Source organism: Primulina eburnea, chromosome 6 (assembly GCF_022965805.1).
Source record: "Primulina eburnea isolate SZY01 chromosome 6, ASM2296580v1, whole genome shotgun sequence".
Lineage (NCBI taxonomy): Eukaryota > Viridiplantae > Streptophyta > Magnoliopsida > Lamiales > Gesneriaceae > Primulina > Primulina eburnea.
Window position 1 is genome coordinate 37,604,796 of NC_133106.1, and position 15,772 is coordinate 37,620,567.

General features: G+C 34.7%; 4 protein-coding genes across 8 annotated transcripts; 3 read left to right on the forward strand and 1 right to left on the reverse strand.

Moving 5' to 3' along the window:
- Positions 1–1,948: 1,948 nt before the first annotated feature.
- On the reverse strand, positions 1,949–5,865 carry LOC140835032 (DNAJ protein JJJ1 homolog). Its single transcript, XM_073200329.1, has 4 exons — positions 5,291–5,865; positions 3,006–4,223; positions 2,374–2,432; positions 1,949–2,278 (listed from the first exon to the last, which is right to left on the reverse strand). The coding sequence occupies exons 1-4, from the start codon at positions 5,765–5,767 to the stop codon at positions 2,221–2,223; spliced, it is 1,812 nt and encodes a 603-aa protein (XP_073056430.1). The 5' UTR covers positions 5,768–5,865; the 3' UTR covers positions 1,949–2,220.
- Positions 5,866–6,365: 500 nt separating this feature from the next.
- On the forward strand, positions 6,366–10,113 carry LOC140835033 (uncharacterized). 3 transcript variants are annotated; one of them, XM_073200330.1, is made up of 3 exons: positions 6,366–8,021; positions 8,614–8,960; positions 9,318–10,113. In XM_073200330.1, exons 1-3 carry the CDS (start codon positions 7,193–7,195, stop codon positions 10,014–10,016), a joined length of 1,875 nt encoding a protein of 624 aa, XP_073056431.1. In that variant the 5' UTR covers positions 6,366–7,192; the 3' UTR covers positions 10,017–10,113. The 3 variants fall into 3 exon arrangements, with proteins under 3 accessions (XP_073056431.1, XP_073056433.1, XP_073056432.1); XM_073200332.1 differs by having other exon boundaries at positions 6,368–8,021; positions 8,614–8,951; XM_073200331.1 differs by having other exon boundaries at positions 6,368–8,018.
- A 509-nt stretch (positions 10,114–10,622) lies between these two features.
- Positions 10,623–12,306, forward strand: LOC140833603 (large ribosomal subunit protein eL42). The gene is made up of 4 exons (XM_073197934.1): positions 10,623–10,744; positions 11,556–11,735; positions 11,861–11,935; positions 12,069–12,306. Exons 1-4 carry the CDS (start codon positions 10,742–10,744, stop codon positions 12,126–12,128), a joined length of 318 nt encoding a protein of 105 aa, XP_073054035.1. The 5' UTR covers positions 10,623–10,741; the 3' UTR covers positions 12,129–12,306.
- Positions 12,307–13,126: 820 nt separating this feature from the next.
- LOC140833604 (protein SPIRAL1-like 2) lies at positions 13,127–14,403 on the forward strand. Of its 3 annotated transcripts, none has more exons than XM_073197935.1 (3): positions 13,127–13,182; positions 13,632–13,932; positions 14,146–14,403. In XM_073197935.1, the coding sequence occupies exons 2-3, from the start codon at positions 13,648–13,650 to the stop codon at positions 14,224–14,226; spliced, it is 366 nt and encodes a 121-aa protein (XP_073054036.1). In that variant the 5' UTR covers positions 13,127–13,182; positions 13,632–13,647; the 3' UTR covers positions 14,227–14,403. The 3 variants fall into 3 exon arrangements, with proteins under 3 accessions (XP_073054036.1, XP_073054039.1, XP_073054038.1); XM_073197938.1 differs by having other exon boundaries at positions 13,138–13,182; positions 13,643–13,932; XM_073197937.1 differs by having other exon boundaries at positions 13,139–13,275.
- Positions 14,404–15,772: the final 1,369 nt, after the last annotated feature.

Genomic DNA, 15,772 nt, shown 5'->3' on the forward strand with positions numbered 1-15,772 from the left:
ATATATTTTTAAAAGGAAAATTCTAAACCCACCCATCTTTACGATAAAGAATCTTGAATATGACACGATAAATTTATTAAAGCTATTAATATAATACTTTTATTAAAAAATATAAAAGGCAAAAACTTGTGTGAGACGGTCTCACGGGTCGTATTTGTGAGACGGATCTCTTATTTGGGTCACCCATAAAAAAGTATTACTTTTTATGCTAAGAGTATTACTTTTTATTGTGAATATGGATAGGGTTGATCCGTCTCACGGATTATGACCCGTGAGACGGTCTCACATGAGACTCACTCAATATAAAAAACAAAGAACAACATTATATTTTTACCAAAAATTGTGTTACAATGCAATTTTAAAAATATAAATATACTGTCATACATTATATTTGTATTTTATATTACATGCAATATATTAAATAAAGATGTCAAAACAGGTGAGCGAGACAAACCAGCTCGCAATCCATCATCAGGGGGACGAACCTTCAAATGGATAACTTAGTACAACCCATCTTGATCCGTGGGTTAAACAAACCGACTCGTCTAACTTTTTGTTAAAAAAGTAATTGTAAAAGTGCTATTTTTAATTAAAAAAAAATTCTAAAAACAGTTCAAATTGCTAAGAAAAATAAAAAATAATTTTAATCGAATAGTTCAGCTAAAATAAAATGTAAAAAGCATTATGAGTAGGTCTCATGTGAGACCGTCTCACGGATCACAATCCGTGAGACGGGTCAACCCTACCATATTCACAATAATAAGTAATACTCTTATTAATATTCTAAAATTTAAAATAATTATAGATTCAAAACATTTAATAATATTTAAATATAATTTTTAATTTAACTAATATTATAAATAATTTAGTTATTATTGATCATATTTTTTATTATTATATTATTTTTAATTGTAATAGTATAATTTTTATTAACCATTTTTTATTATTCAAATTTGTATTAATATTTTAATTATCACAATAAATGCATATTTATATTATTATCAAAATTTAATTATTTTTTATAATATTAATCGAGTTTTTAGTTTTTTTTTTTCGAAAATTGGAATTAATGAAAGTTCAATAATTAATATAATATTTAAATTTTATTTATAATTTTTAAAATCAATTAATTCTAGATATTTTATTTATTTATTCAATCATTTTAAAAATATATTACTAACTAATATATGATGAGGGCATTTTAGTAAATAGTTAACAAAAATAATCAAGCAAGTTAAACTCATGCCAAACATCATATAATTTATCATCATGTATTAGTATAAAAAGTAATACTTTTTCATGAATTATCCAAATAAAGATCCGTCTCACAAAATACGACCCGTGAGACCGTCTCACACAAGTTTTTGCCAAGCATTATTATGATAAATTGATAATTAATATTAATTAGATAAGTAAAATATGAAAAAAAATACTATAAAGTTAATTATCATTAAAATTCATTCAAAATAAATCAAATAAAACTTAAAATATATATAAAAAAAACTTAAAAATACAATTTTATATAAAAATAATAATACATGCGGACCAATCCGTCCGCCTTAACTCGCGGACTGTGCGAGCTCAGCCTACTGTCCGGACGGAGCCTTAACTCGCGGACTGTGCGAGCTCAGCCTACTGTCTCTGAATGGGTTGAGATTCCCCAACTCAACATGTCCTATTTCTATATCATAACAGGCAAAGCCGACAAACCCAACCCTAGTATTAATAAAAAAAAATGAATTATAATTTGATCCATACAGTCAAATGTACATGTATTCGAAATTTGTGGTTTGTCCTTTAGATTTATGCATCACATGAGCTTCATTAAAGATGAATAAATTTACAGACTCCATAGTTTGCTGCTGTTTTCAAACGAACGGTGAAATGGGGAGAGATGAGTGCTATGTTTTAAACGCAACAAATTTATACAATCCAAACTACAAAAAAGTTTCAGAAAAATTAGTGTAAGTGCATATAATTTGAGTTCCATGTTTCCAATAATAAAAAATGAGAACACAAAAATGGGCCAACGTAGTATATAATTCGTTTGGTGTGTGAATGTCTTCAATGAGGGCGAACCAGCATTCTGCAGTTCCTCTCATCAAAGGACAAGCTTCTGAACTTCAAGAAAAAAAAATTGTCTAATCACAGTTTCAAGAGAAGTGCATTCCTGAGATGAACAGGTACTTCTTCGCTTTGCTAGTCGCCATCAAGAAAAAATCATCGAGATCTTAGTGTAGCATGGCCAGTTTCTCCCAAATGTTTATGCAATTTATTCCTGTTAAATAAGTCGGCATTTCAAATGGGTACAACCGTGTGAATGGGGTAGTGCGCTGGCTCATCTCGCAGAGGAGAAAATAAAAGGAAACTTGCCTTGTTTCAAATTCCTCTCCACACTTTTCACATGCAGTGCCTGAATCTCCAACTGCAGCCTACGGAAAATAGAGATTAATTGCTGCTAAGCACAGAAGTAGTTGAGACTGGAAAAAGTAGTGCATGAAAGTCTCTCTATATGGTTTCAAGAAAACATAAATACATTTCATTGTCTTAAAACCCTATACTTTCCCCAAAAAAAAAAGGAAAAAAAAAAACCACCACCTAGAAAGAGAACACAATTTCATTCATCCTGATACGAATCTGACCGAGCATGGCGTGCAAATGATTGGAAGAAGTTTAAAGATGCGTAGGACTTCCTTGATAGCTCATCATGAGTCCTTGAAGTGCATCTTTAAACTTCTTCCAATCATTTGCACGCCATGCTCGGTCAGATTCGTATCACATCCACTCGGTAAATTAAGAAAATACTACGATATAGTAGCACAAGGCTTGATGAGACCAATTGTTTAGAGGCAAGGGATCTTAATCCAGTTTATAACCCTTGTTTCCACAGTAAATAGTCAGTCATTCTACGACAACAGTTTTAGCTTTACTATTGAGACAACCCGTAACTCGATTTACGCGCATGTAGCAGCGGCAAAGAAGGTGTTTTGGAAGAGTATTGGTACCTTTTGTTTCCTTCCTCGGGAGGCAACCTTCGACTTGGATACATTTTCTTTCTTTATTGTAGATTTCTTGTCCACGGCTTGCTGTTGATACTTTTGACCCCTTTTCCTAGAATCATCTCCACCACTCATGGTCTCCGATTCTGGTAAAGTGTTTGATACTGACTCCCCAACAAGAGAGGTATCATCAGGCCCATCCTGTTCCTTGTCCTGGAAATTTTTCTTTGATGCATCAGCAGTGCTAGTTTCTACTTCTTCATCTTGACTTCTATCCTTCCGTCTCCTCCTGCCTCCCCTGCTCCTCCGAGAACCTTTCGTGTCATTATAATCCATGAACTCCAATTCATCACTGTGAACCTCTGTTTCAACTCTACTAACGGGAGACTTCGGCTTATTTCCAACCCTGTTTCTACTCTTACGTCCAGACACCATGGTTTGAAGGAAACTTGTTTCATCATCATCTGACTCCATCTGAGCACTTGCTTCTTTCTGTCCGCTGCCACTGTCCATATCATTGAACGGTGTTGCCTCACTAAATTCAGCATTATCATTACATGTCTCCTCTTCTTGAATACCAATCTTAACCTTAAATTGCTCTTCTAAATCATTTAAACATTCATCTGCTGACAAATATCCAGCACCATCTCCATCAGCGTCCCCGTTTTCCTCCTCAGCCTTTCCATTCTCTCCTGCTGCTTTATATTCTCTATCTTCCTCACTAAATGTTTCTCTCAACTCGGCTAGCTTCTCCTTGTGCTTCTTAGACTGCTCATGGTTCTCCCATTGCTTATCCGTCTTGAATTTCTTTCCACAAACTACACAATACAACTCATTTTTCCTTTCATCCACATCCTCAGCCTCTTCATCATCCAACTCCTCGATCTTTGCCCACTCAGGCTCGGTATAATTCCTTGCTCTTTCCGCTTTTTTTCTTTCTAATTCTTTCTTCCTCTGTTTCTCCTCCTCTCTCTTCTTCTCCATCTCCTCATTCCTCTTCACCTGAAAATCAATCACTCGCTTATCCCTCTTCTTCACAAACTCTGCCAGTCCCCTAACCGTCTCATTAAACTCCCGCCGTGCCTTTCTCCTCAACTTTTTGTTCTCCTCCTCCATTAGCCTCCTCGACTTCCTGTTTGGACCCGCCATCACATCATACTGATCCGCCCAACAGAAATCCATTGATGTAGCAAATCCTAGCCAATAATTATAAAAGGCTGTCACCTGCATATGAAAGGTAAAACTTTAATGGTGAATCTTACAAAAAGAATAGAAAGACAGAAAATAGCATGAAAATATGACACTACGAATATATTTAGCTACAAAATGTAGACATTGTCATCAACAAAAATTACATATATACTCCCTTGAATGAGAAAAAAAAAATTGATTGCTAGAAGTAAACTGACAAGTCATTATACAGCATCCAAAAAATATCCAATTGAATTTTCCAATTGAATTTGTAACTTGCTGACAAATTCAATGAAACAACAAAATATTTTAACTCCGCAATTTTCATCCCATCCAACAACAAATACGAAGGATACTGGATTGACATCATAAATAATATCATAAAAATGAAGAAAATTTTCTGCAGCCCAAGGATGGTAAATTAGCATCTTTAGCAATTTTTCCACACCCCTGCAGACCTGCTATAAGTCTACCATGAAAACTCAGGCCATTTGTCTTGTTACATGAACTTCCTTGACCATAATCAGGTTCGAGAAATAGCAGACTGCTCTCCTCATCGTCGTGATCTCTAAAACCCAAACCAAAACACACTCACCATACACATGGGCGAATAAGATTCAAGAAGCCACAATGGGGATGACACACCAGCAGAAACATCACATTGGTCAAGTCATGTGCTTGATTTCCACATATCGTGTAAGCAGACAACTTTAAATACTTTTATGGGACATGCTTTCATGCACAGATCATATCCATCCCAACTGTGTCAGTGCCACTAGTCTTCAATTTGAAAATATATGAATTAGTAAGGCTTTAAAGCAATTGAACTGAAAAATACAAGGTCAGAGTTCTAGGACCATATAAATTATACATATGAAATATAGATACAGCAACACATGTTTTTCCCAAATCAGCCAAAAAATTGTACTGCCACCAATCCTTGGAACCAATGAGTAAACTCAAGGATTCAAAAGAACGTGAACTTTCATTTAATACTGCATGATACTTTATCCAGAAATTGCATGGGCATATCTAAAAAAAAAACTTGCGGTAACAGGTATCAATTTAAAAGGAAGGATCAGGGCAGAAAAAATCCATGCCTGAGCATAAGGACTCTCCAAATTGCCCAAAACAGGAGCTTCCTTGGGCAAATCCAAGCCCCATTTCTTCGCAAAACTCAATTCACTCCCATATATTCTCTCGAACAAATCTCCATACACCTTATAAAAACCCTTCCCCAAATCCGTGTAGCCTGAAAATACAGAATTCGAGAAGAAAGGAAACAAATCGGGGACTAAATTGGACGACCCGTCGGATGTGGAACTGGTCGAGAAGAGGATTTGTGTACGGTGGGAGTCGTACCAAGCGCGCTCCCGAGCGTCGGAGAGGACCTCGTAGGCATTGACAAGCTCCTGGAAGGCGGCGGTGGCGTCGGCTTCGGAGACGCCACTCTGGACCAGCTTATCGGGGTGGCGCTGGAGAGCGAGCCGCTTGTATGCCGAGCGAATTTCATCGGCAGTGCAGTCGCGGTTCAAGCCAAGGACCTCGTACAGGCATCGTTTATCCGTCGATGACATACCTGTAAACGTCTAGTCCAGGGCCGCCTGCCCTTTCCTCAAAATACAAACAACACAGCCTGCTGCGGTTTTGGCTAGATTTTTGTGGAAAGTGAGAGTAATATTTTTTGTATGCAGTTGTTCAAATAATTATAGTTTTTATTTAATGAGATTAAAATACATCAAGAAATTAAAGCACCGATATGATAAGAAATTATTTTTATATTATTGTTGATTAATGTGGTATTTCATAACAAATATAATAAATAAAGAGATGAAAATTATTCAATTTTGTATAATGATAATTATGTCTATTTTATATACATATATATTTATTTTATGATACTCGACATTCCGGATTGTTCAGAATAAGAGTACGTAATGATACAATAAAAGAGTAGGTCTCTTATGAGACGGTTTCACGAATCTTTATATATGAGACGGGTCAATCCTACTGATATTCACAATAAAAAGTAAAACTCTTAGCATAAAAAATAATATTTTTTTATGGATAACTCAAATAAAAGATCTGTCTCACAAAATACGACTTGTGAGATCATATTCTACAAATTTTTGTCATAACCATAATTAATTAAGACACCAAAGTGAAAGAAAATTGGTAAACAGGAAAATTACAAAATAGCAAGCGAAACTCTTTACTCCTTCGTGTTGTAAGCTTGGGCCCCCTAGATTTGCCCCATCGTCCTCGTATCACATGACATGCCTCGCTAGAACCTACAAAGAGTTTGATCCTTTACATAATTAATTTTAGGCATTCTTTGGGCCAATCCTTTTCATTTTGCTCATTTCACACATCAATCGCAGTTCCACACTTGTCTATCACACTGTCGCATATTTGCTTTGGTGTGTTTGGTGAGAAAATGGGCCCTTTCCTTGATGGGTTGTGCAGCTCGCATGTGCCTTTAATTAGATTTTATTGAAGATCGTGAAAAACAAAGAAAAGTTCGAGTCTTCAGGGAAATCGTTTTTTTCCCTTTTTGATGAGTTTCGCTGTACATGGCGATGTTGTGGGATATTGCGTTTTCTTCATGCATTCATCACATATTTAAGGATCCTGAGAATCGGTTTTAATTGATTGACGAAAGGTCAACGGCGGATAGGTTTGTGCTAATATTATTCTTTCTTGATTTTGATGTTGGAATTTGGATACCCTTTTGTACGAATCTGAGTTGTGTTCATATTTTTACTTGAATTCCGGGCTGTTCTATTGATTTGGATTTGGAAGCGGCAAGCGGCTGTGTTGACTGTTTTCCTGAGATTTTACATGAAGAATTGAAGATAAATTTGGATGATTCTTGATTTTATTACATAAATTTCTTTCGATCATGGACAAAACCCATTTCTATTAAGGGTGATGCTAAATCTGAAAGAAAGAACTTGTTTTCTAGAACTGGAATAAAATTAAGTGGAAAAAAACAAGTGAACATGGATGTTTGGTTTGTTGCTGCCGCTGCCGGTGCTGGTGCCGGCTATTTAGCTCAGCGTCTGAAGAATATTAATCGTGGTAAACACAAACTGTTGTCTTCTAAAAACCTTAATGTTGTCAAACAAGAGGTAAAGATTGAGGATAACAAGTATCAATTGCACAGTGTGTTATCAAGTGAAAATTTAGGTAAATGCGATTGTACAGAAAGAGAATGGGCTTGTCAAGACGCTTTTGGTGCAGAAATGGTTTCAACTGATGAATTTCAAGTTGAAACTTTGGCAGAGGATACAAGTTCTTTGGCCACAGTTTTAAGCAACACGGGAGGGAATTGTGGAGACAGAGTAATCCTTGACGACATTACCAATGATTCATTGCCTCAACCTTCTACAATAGAAATGGGGTTTTCTTATGATTTTAGGAGAAATAGTAGTAGCATTAGAAGTAGACAAAGCAACAGGCAATTCATAAAACGTCGTACATCTCTTGAAAGTTGTCTTATGGCTCATTTACTGGAGGAACATGCTGAGATCGAAGAAATTGTGAGTTCTGTCAATCTATCAGACGAACCGACAATGCAGCCAATGACTGGTGAAAGCTCATTAATCAGCAGAGAACCCCCTGCATCCTGCAATGCAGCTTGGAGATGTAAGTTGCTCAAGGAAACACATATAGAAGAGAATAATGATGTGCTAGGAGTTATAAGAATGCCGAATGCTGTACCCATGGAGTCACAAGAGAACACCAAAGCTAGAACTGAAAAAAAACATACTCTAAGAAGCAACAACTCTAGCACAACAATGAACGGAAATCACAAGATTGCACAAGGTGGTAATATATTATCACGTGATTCATTTTTTCTCTAGCCGTATGAGCAATATACATGTTCAATATTTTAATAATCGAAAGCTTTAAATGCTTTCTAATTTACTCTATGCTTGTAGTGTCTCATGTGGAGAGTAAGAATTGACCCATCAGTTTCATGCCTACGTTTCTTAATTTTCTTTTTGCAGTTTCTCTTTCAAATCCATTTAAAATCTATGTTTTTATGTGGAGAATAGAAATACAATACTGCTGCATGTTGTGTATTGTGTAAAACTAGGTAATGTGCCATTCAGTGTCAGATGAATGTCATGGCTTTTTCATCAGCGGAAACAAAAGCTTTAATATATGCTTTCATGTTCTCCATAAATTTAAAATATTTTATTTCAAAGGAGAAGCCATGAGTTATCAATAAAATGTGAACTTGTTCAGAAACTATCTTTACAAGGCTGCATTAAAAATGATACATTATCATTATTTTTTTCTTCTCATACTCCATTATTATAAATTTTTTCATCACAGAATGCAGTATAAACAGGATATTTTCTCTCAAAATAAGAGTTCAGCTGTGATGTTGATAATTTATATTCAATTTTATCAGGATCGTCTGACGGGGCTCTTCTTTTCTATCTTGGATTGACAATGGGAATGGTCTCGTCATTTTTGGAAAATAAAAGGGAAATGGAAAAATTGGATAAGTTGTTGAAGCATAAGGAGAACCTGGTTCAAGATTTGCAAGAGGAACTTGAGATGAAGGATTCGTTGACTGTGAAAGAGCTTACTGTGGAGGATTATGAATCTCAAGACAATTCCTGTGATCAAATGGCTGAGGAGGAATCATTAAGCAAAATAGAAGCAGAGCTTGAAGCTGAACTGGAGAGGCTGGAATCAAACATGAACTCGACTAGATTTGAAGCGAAACTGTCCGATGTATCCGTGGTAAGCATAGTAAGTCCATGATTGCATCTTTCGTTTTGGATGTCGGTATTTATTGAATTAAGCTTTTTTTTTTAGACTGTTGACTTCATTTGTTATGGAGTTGCAATGAACTTAGAGTGCTATGATCTGTATTCCTTCCAAATCACCTATATGTTAACACCACCACCGCTGATTATGTTTGTGCTGGGGAAGCAATAGTTTGCCCTGCGCTATGTGACTATTCATTCATGTGACTGTATGACGTTTGTTGCCTGCCTACACCGTATCAATTGACAGTAGAAATCTCGTATAAGTCAGCATTTCAACTATATTTCTTTGGTATTAGATTGTATGTATTTGACATGCTCTAGATGGCTTACGTTGCAGCTTGATCAAGATTTTGTATCAGATGTTACCGAGTGGGAGTTGAAAGCTGACTTGTTTGATGCGGAGAAAGACACTCGACCATATACAAATAGGGAGGGAATCTCCCCTCCCTTGGCCGAGTATCCAATCTCCCCCAGAGAACTAAGCTTGAGGCTACATGAAGTCATCCAATCAAGACTCCAAGAACGTGTGGTTGAACTCGAGGCAGCACTCGCAAACAGCCAGGGGAAGGATATAATTGGGACTTCTTCCAGTCATGATAGCCCGGTTCCTGAGGACGAGCAAAAGTCTGTTGTGTTGAATTTATCCAGGGAAACTTTGGCTGCGAACACGGAAGCATATGAGGAGTTAATGACGGTATCTGAGTCTGATGAAGAAGATTTTCCTTTTCCGTCTGAGAAGAGAAACAACCATCAAGATATATGGATGAAAGACGTGGATACGGTTCGAGATAGCAACTCAAACGGCCACTTGGAATGTCCTAATGGATACATAGAAACTGAATTAAATATTGGAAGTGTGAAAAATCTTGATATTATGAAAGATATTTTGTGTGACAGTAGAGATGAGAGTGAAGGCGGTGAGGAGGAGATGGAGAGTGTGTTGATAAGACAACTTGTAGAGAAAGCAAGGCAGGGATCTCCTGTAGTTTTGAATGCTCAAAAGGCATTATTGTCAACCGAGCAAATTAATCTTTGATGTGTCAAAGGGAAAATGAGTAGGAAAAAATGATTTTGCAGGATGCAGGAATTGAATTGAACAAGTGGATCGTTTATTTTCACATTACTATATTCAAACAACCAACTTTAATAGTTTTTTCAATTGTAAAACTAAAAATGTGTATGATCTATTTCATAAATACTTTTACATATAATCTCACTTCAGTTTCGAAAAATTATATTCGTGTAAATTAATAATTTATTTGAAATGAAAAAAAAAATCAACAATGTAAATTGTTTTGCTCCTAAATAAAAAGTAAAAGTATATCAAGTATCACAAATTGTTGTAGTAGGCTTATTAACATTAAAAAAAAACTCATATGAGATATGTTATGAGTTAATTTTGTTAGACAGATTTTCTGTCCGACCCATTTTATCAAATTCAAACTTTCATATAATGATGCATTTAAAAATTATTATAAAAATCAAGATTATTTAAAAATAATCTACATTATTTTTTATTTTTATTAATTTTAAATTTTTTACTCAAGAATTTTTTATGCATGTAAAATTTTAATGTGTATGATGAGCCCTATTAGACAAGATTTATGGATAAGTTGTTTTAATAAGCCCAAGGATTGTAATGGCCCAGTTTTGTTTAACGGGCTTTTAAACAGAACACAATGCCTACGCGTCTTCTTCATTAGTTAGGGTTTGCAGAAGTCCTTCGGCCGATATTCAAATCCATCTTCTTTGCCTTCAGCCATGGTGATTTCTCTTCCTCTGGCTTTAATTCTGATCTGAATACATATCCAATATGGTATTTATTCTTGAAATTCATGTATTTTCCCACGAGAGCTGTTCAGTTTACTGTTTTGGAGAATTTTTATTAGCTCGTGAATAATAGATTATTCTATAAAAGATGATTTTTTTGTATTTTGAGCTAGTTATTTCTTCACTGGAATTCATACTCCCAACATGTATTGAGCTATAAGATCTTTTTATTATCATGTGGCATGCTGTTATAGTCTTATAGAGAAGCTGATATTGAGTTAGTTTTCCTTACTTTGTCTAAATTTGATTAAAAAACTAAGTTGCTTTTGTTTGAAGAAATTTGTTATCTTCACGAAATGCGGGAATATGATATTGCACAATGGGTTAGAAATATGAATTGGACTGCTTTTCTCAGATTTTTTATTGTTGGCAATGGTTACTTCAATAGCATGTTTTTATTTTTTTCACTTGATTGAAGTCTTACTTCCTTGACAAATTGACTTGATTGAAGTCTATTTTCAGTCACTTATTTACTGATTGTTATTTAGCAAAAATGCACTTACTATGTATCGGATTGTTTGTTCTTGTATCACACAAGCTTTACCTTATTATCTCTTCACGTATACAGTTTTACTTCTTTGTAAGTTGGGAATTTAGAAGTCACGATTTGTGGCTTATCCAGTTCTTTTTTTACATGTTTCCTCATGATTCACGAACGTAGTTCAATAAATCCACGCATAACATATCAATGCTAAATTTTTTTAGTTTTTTATTATCATGGAGTTGTCTGATTTTGAATTTTCAGGTGAACGTACCAAAGACAAAGAAAACTTTCTGCAAATCGAAGGAGTGCAAAAAGCACACCTTGCATAAGGTTACCCAGTACAAGAAGGGAAAAGATAGCTTAGCTGTTCAGGGGAAGCGTCGTTATGATCGGAAGCAGTCAGGTTATGGTGGGCAGACCAAGCCAGTCTTCCACAAAAAGGTGTTGATATTTAATTGTACTTAAACTAGTGGAAAAGATGATGTGCTGTTAGACGATCTACTCAATATTTTACGGTTTTACTTGTATTTTGGGTGAATGTAGCTGAAGTTTTCTTTCTTGATCAGGCAAAAACAACCAAGAAAATCGTGTTGAGGCTGCAATGTCAAGGTTGCAAACATGTTTCCCAGCACCCTATCAAGGTTAGTTTTTTGTAGCTACATTTTCGTTTTGTTTGCATTGAGCGAATGGGAGAAATATATGCCACTACACCACATGAAATGTTGGCATTTTTTTGGTTATGCGGAAACCTTATTTTATGTTCGACATTTGCAGAGGTGCAAGCACTTTGAGATTGGTGGAGACAAGAAAGGGAAAGGAACTTCCCTTTTCTAAATACAACCTTAGCGAGCAAATTGCGATGCTTTGGATTTTGGCTCTGTTTTGTGTACATTCACTGGACTTTTGTTTTTTTACTCTGTCATAGCTTTAACATCAGATGGAGAGAAAGACCCCATTATGAATCACCTAGACATTTATGGGTTTTGTCATTTATATTTTGTTTTTGAGGCCATCCGAAGTCTCTCCTCTTCATTTTGCTGCTTCCATTTGTCATAACGACGATTCGACGACTATTATTCGGGCCTTACATTAGAGTCGGCTTTACACAGGTTTTTTTAGTTATATTTTTATACAATTTGAGTTATATTTTATATTTGAAATAATTATATAATTATTGTTTTCAAATTAATTCGAATACATGTTCTACTTTTTTTGTTAAATAAATCCCAAACCGACCGAAATTGTTCCAAACCATAAAATTTTCTAAATGCCAAACTGTGATTTTTTAAAAAATTCTAACTGATCTCATATGATAATTCGATTTGATTTTTTTTATATACAACTGCAAAATTACAAAATGATAATTAAGATGTCACCTCGCAATAAGTGGCGTGACAAGGATCTTTGGCTAGCCTACATTAGTTACTGTAGGAATTATGTTCTAAGAAAAATTATATGTTCAACACCAGTGATGCAAAATATAATTAGCAATGTTAATAATTTAATAAAATATTTTGTCCTCCAATTTTTTTACCGCCTTCATCATCTTCTAGAAAATAATTATGTCGTCATTTTATATTATAATTATATTCTTAAATTTTAAAATATATTGAAAAACTAAATTAAACAACCGAAAATTTCTGCCATGGAAATATACAAATAATAAAAATATTTTTATAAAAACATACATTATGTTCGAATATTAATTTTTCAAAACTGAACCAGCCGTACAAAAATTTCAAATTGAAAAAGCCTTTTAATAAGTAACGGTAACAAGGAATACCATTGATTTAAACAAAGAATTGTGTATATATATATATATATATGTTTCACTCGTTCACAAATCACACATAAAAAGTGAGAAACTTCAGAGATTTAATCCTCTCCTGTAAGCTCCTTTTCTCTCCTCTCTGCGTTTTCATTCGAAAATATCTGTGCAACAATTTGTGTTGATTTCACTGTTTCCATTGCCACTGTTTTGGTATTACTCAAATCTTTATGCTTTCCATTCCATTTACTTAGATCTGTTCTTTTTTTTTCATTATTATTATTATTGTTATCGCATCTTGTTATTTGGATCTTGTTTTTGTTTGATCTGATAATGTTTTTTGTTCTCGGTAAATCCTAACAATAGTAATATGTGCAAGCAAATTAACTGAATTTTTTGGGAACTGGACATATCTTGAAGAATAAGCCAATGGAAAATATTGTATTTTTTTTCTCCCCATCGATTATGATTGAGACCAATATTATTTTAAGCCTGTTCTATTCTTGCAATTGAAGTATAATTTTATTGAAATGGATTATTTGAACTGATTCTGCTTTTACTCGTGGAAGTTGTATTTAAGAAGTAATGGGTCGAGGAGTTAGTAGCGGTGGAGGGCAGAGTTCATTGGGGTATCTTTTTGGAGATGGTGGAGCCCCTGCTCCAAAATCTTCTACAAGCACGGCGGAAGCTCCTCCTCAAAACCCGTCTACTGTGGTTAGTCATGTACAAGAGAAGGTTCTAGCTGTTGCTCCACCACCAGCACCAGCTGCTGCTGCTGCTGCTACTAAGCAGATTCCGGCTGGCGTCCCTGGAAACCAAACGAACAACTACCTCCGAGCTGATGGCCAGAACTCCGGCAACTTCCTCACGGTAATGATTATTATCTATGAAGTGTTAACATGGAGTCTGTCCATGACATTTTGGCGGTGATAAGTATAAGTTTTGATTCTTGAATTTGATATTAATGGGACAACCGAGCCCTTCTCAATTGTATGACCATCAATGTAGTAGAACATCCAACGCTATGTATGCTGTTAGATTTGATTCACATGATATGATTGAGGGACGTTTTTCTTGCAACAGGATCGACCGTCAACTAAAGTCCATGCTGCCCCAGGTGGTGGTTCTTCCCTGGGATACCTTTTCGGAGGCGGCTCCAACTAATGCCTTCAAAATTCAAATATGGGGTTGTGTAGCTGTACTATAGACTTTGTGGAGCTGTTTGAATTTGGGTTGGCACTTGTGTACTTCAGTCATTGTGAGAGCTTTTTCTCGCTTTCATCTTTGTAATTCAAATTGCACTAATTTTCTATTTCTAATGCACAATTGAATTAGCATTCACTTTCAAGCCAAACGTAATTATTGTATGTTTGAATGTATCACGTTCACCTAAACAAGATAACCCGATATTCAGTTGTATCAAAATTTGACAGCTAATTTGGGAAAAAAAGAAGAAAGAAGGGTTTCAGATGATCAATATTGCATACTGTCGGTTATAAGAAATTATAGGAAATGTTGTGGAAAATTTACGAACTGACAAGAAATATAAAAAAAATAAGAAAAATATTGAGATACATGAACATGAATAAGACAGGAGATTTAACTTAATGTGCTAGGCTGTCTTCCAAACAAAGAGACATAGGCATTTAAAACAGGCAACTTCATGTTTCTTTCTTTCTTTCTTTTTTTTTTTTTTTTTTTTCACTACAGCATGGGTGTGAAATTCTCTTTTCTAAAATAAATATAGCGGGCAAGTTTAAAAATAATTTGTTTTTTTAAGATAAAATAATTTTGTATTTTATGTTTTATTTTAAATTTATTTATTTACTTCTAATTAATATATTTAAAATTGGTTGAATAACTATATCTTAATACAATTATAATGTTTGTGGTTGAATAATGGTATTAAGATAATACATATTCGGTATTTGATAAATGATTATTGAGTAGGTCTTTTGTATGACGGTCTCACGAATCTTTATCTGTGAGATATGTCAATCCTTCCGATATTCACAATAAAAAGTAATACTCTTAGCATAAAAATTAATATTTTTTATAGATGACCCAAATAAAATATATGTCTCACAAAATACGATCCATGAAACCGTCTCACACAAGTTTTTGTCATGATTATTAACAAAATTTCAGCATTCAAGTATGTGCGTTTTGAGTAATATGCATTCAACATAGGGATGTAAATGAACCAAACGTTTGCGACCTATTCGAAGCTCGGCTCGATAAAAAGCTCGTTTGAGTTTGTTTGTTAATCACATCAAACCAAGCCTAAGCTCGATTTTGAGCTCGAAAATTTAATCAAACCAAGCTCAAGCCTAAGGATATTCGGCTCGTGAGCTCGCAAACATGATTTTGGAATGTTCAATAATATACTTATTTATGTTTTTTTTTTGCTCTTATTTGTGTCGTTTTTGTTATCAATGAATGAATTTACATTTTTATGTCTGATTTAAAATTAGTTTATATATATTTAATTTTTAACAAGCTCAATTCTATGCTTATCGAGTTAAAAAACAAGACGAGCTCAAGCCAGGCTTGTTAAACATGCTAAACGAGCTATTAATGAATCAAGCTCGAGCCTGACTGGATTAACATGCTAAACGAGCTTTTAACGAGCCGAGCTCGAGCCTGGCTTGATTAACATGCTAAACAAGCTTTTAACGAGCTGAGCTCGAGCTTTTAACGAGCTCAGTAA

Excerpts from the sequence above, each read along its gene's own strand:
- LOC140835032 (XM_073200329.1), bottom strand. The coding sequence starts at position 5,767 with ATGTCATCGACGGATAAACGATGCCTGTACGAGGTCCTTGGCTTGAAC. Across the intron at positions 4,224-5,290 it reads TGGAGAGTCCTTATGCTCAG|GTGACAGCCTTTTATAATTA; the intron begins GCATGGATTTTT and ends TTTCATATGCAG. Across the intron at positions 2,433-3,005 it reads CCCGAGGAAGGAAACAAAAG|GCTGCAGTTGGAGATTCAGG; the intron begins GTACCAATACTC and ends TATTTTCCGTAG.
- LOC140835033 (XM_073200330.1), top strand. The coding sequence starts at position 7,193 with ATGGATGTTTGGTTTGTTGCTGCCGCTGCCGGTGCTGGTGCCGGCTAT. Across the intron at positions 8,022-8,613 it reads TCACAAGATTGCACAAGGTG|GATCGTCTGACGGGGCTCTT; the intron begins GTAATATATTAT and ends CAATTTTATCAG. Across the intron at positions 8,961-9,317 it reads ATGTATCCGTGGTAAGCATA|CTTGATCAAGATTTTGTATC; the intron begins GTAAGTCCATGA and ends CTTACGTTGCAG.
- LOC140833603 (XM_073197934.1), top strand. Across the intron at positions 11,736-11,860 it reads AGCCAGTCTTCCACAAAAAG|GCAAAAACAACCAAGAAAAT; the intron begins GTGTTGATATTT and ends TTTCTTGATCAG. Across the intron at positions 11,936-12,068 it reads TTTCCCAGCACCCTATCAAG|AGGTGCAAGCACTTTGAGAT; the intron begins GTTAGTTTTTTG and ends CGACATTTGCAG.
- LOC140833604 (XM_073197935.1), top strand. The coding sequence starts at position 13,648 with ATGGGTCGAGGAGTTAGTAGCGGTGGAGGGCAGAGTTCATTGGGGTAT. Across the intron at positions 13,933-14,145 it reads ACTCCGGCAACTTCCTCACG|GATCGACCGTCAACTAAAGT; the intron begins GTAATGATTATT and ends TTCTTGCAACAG.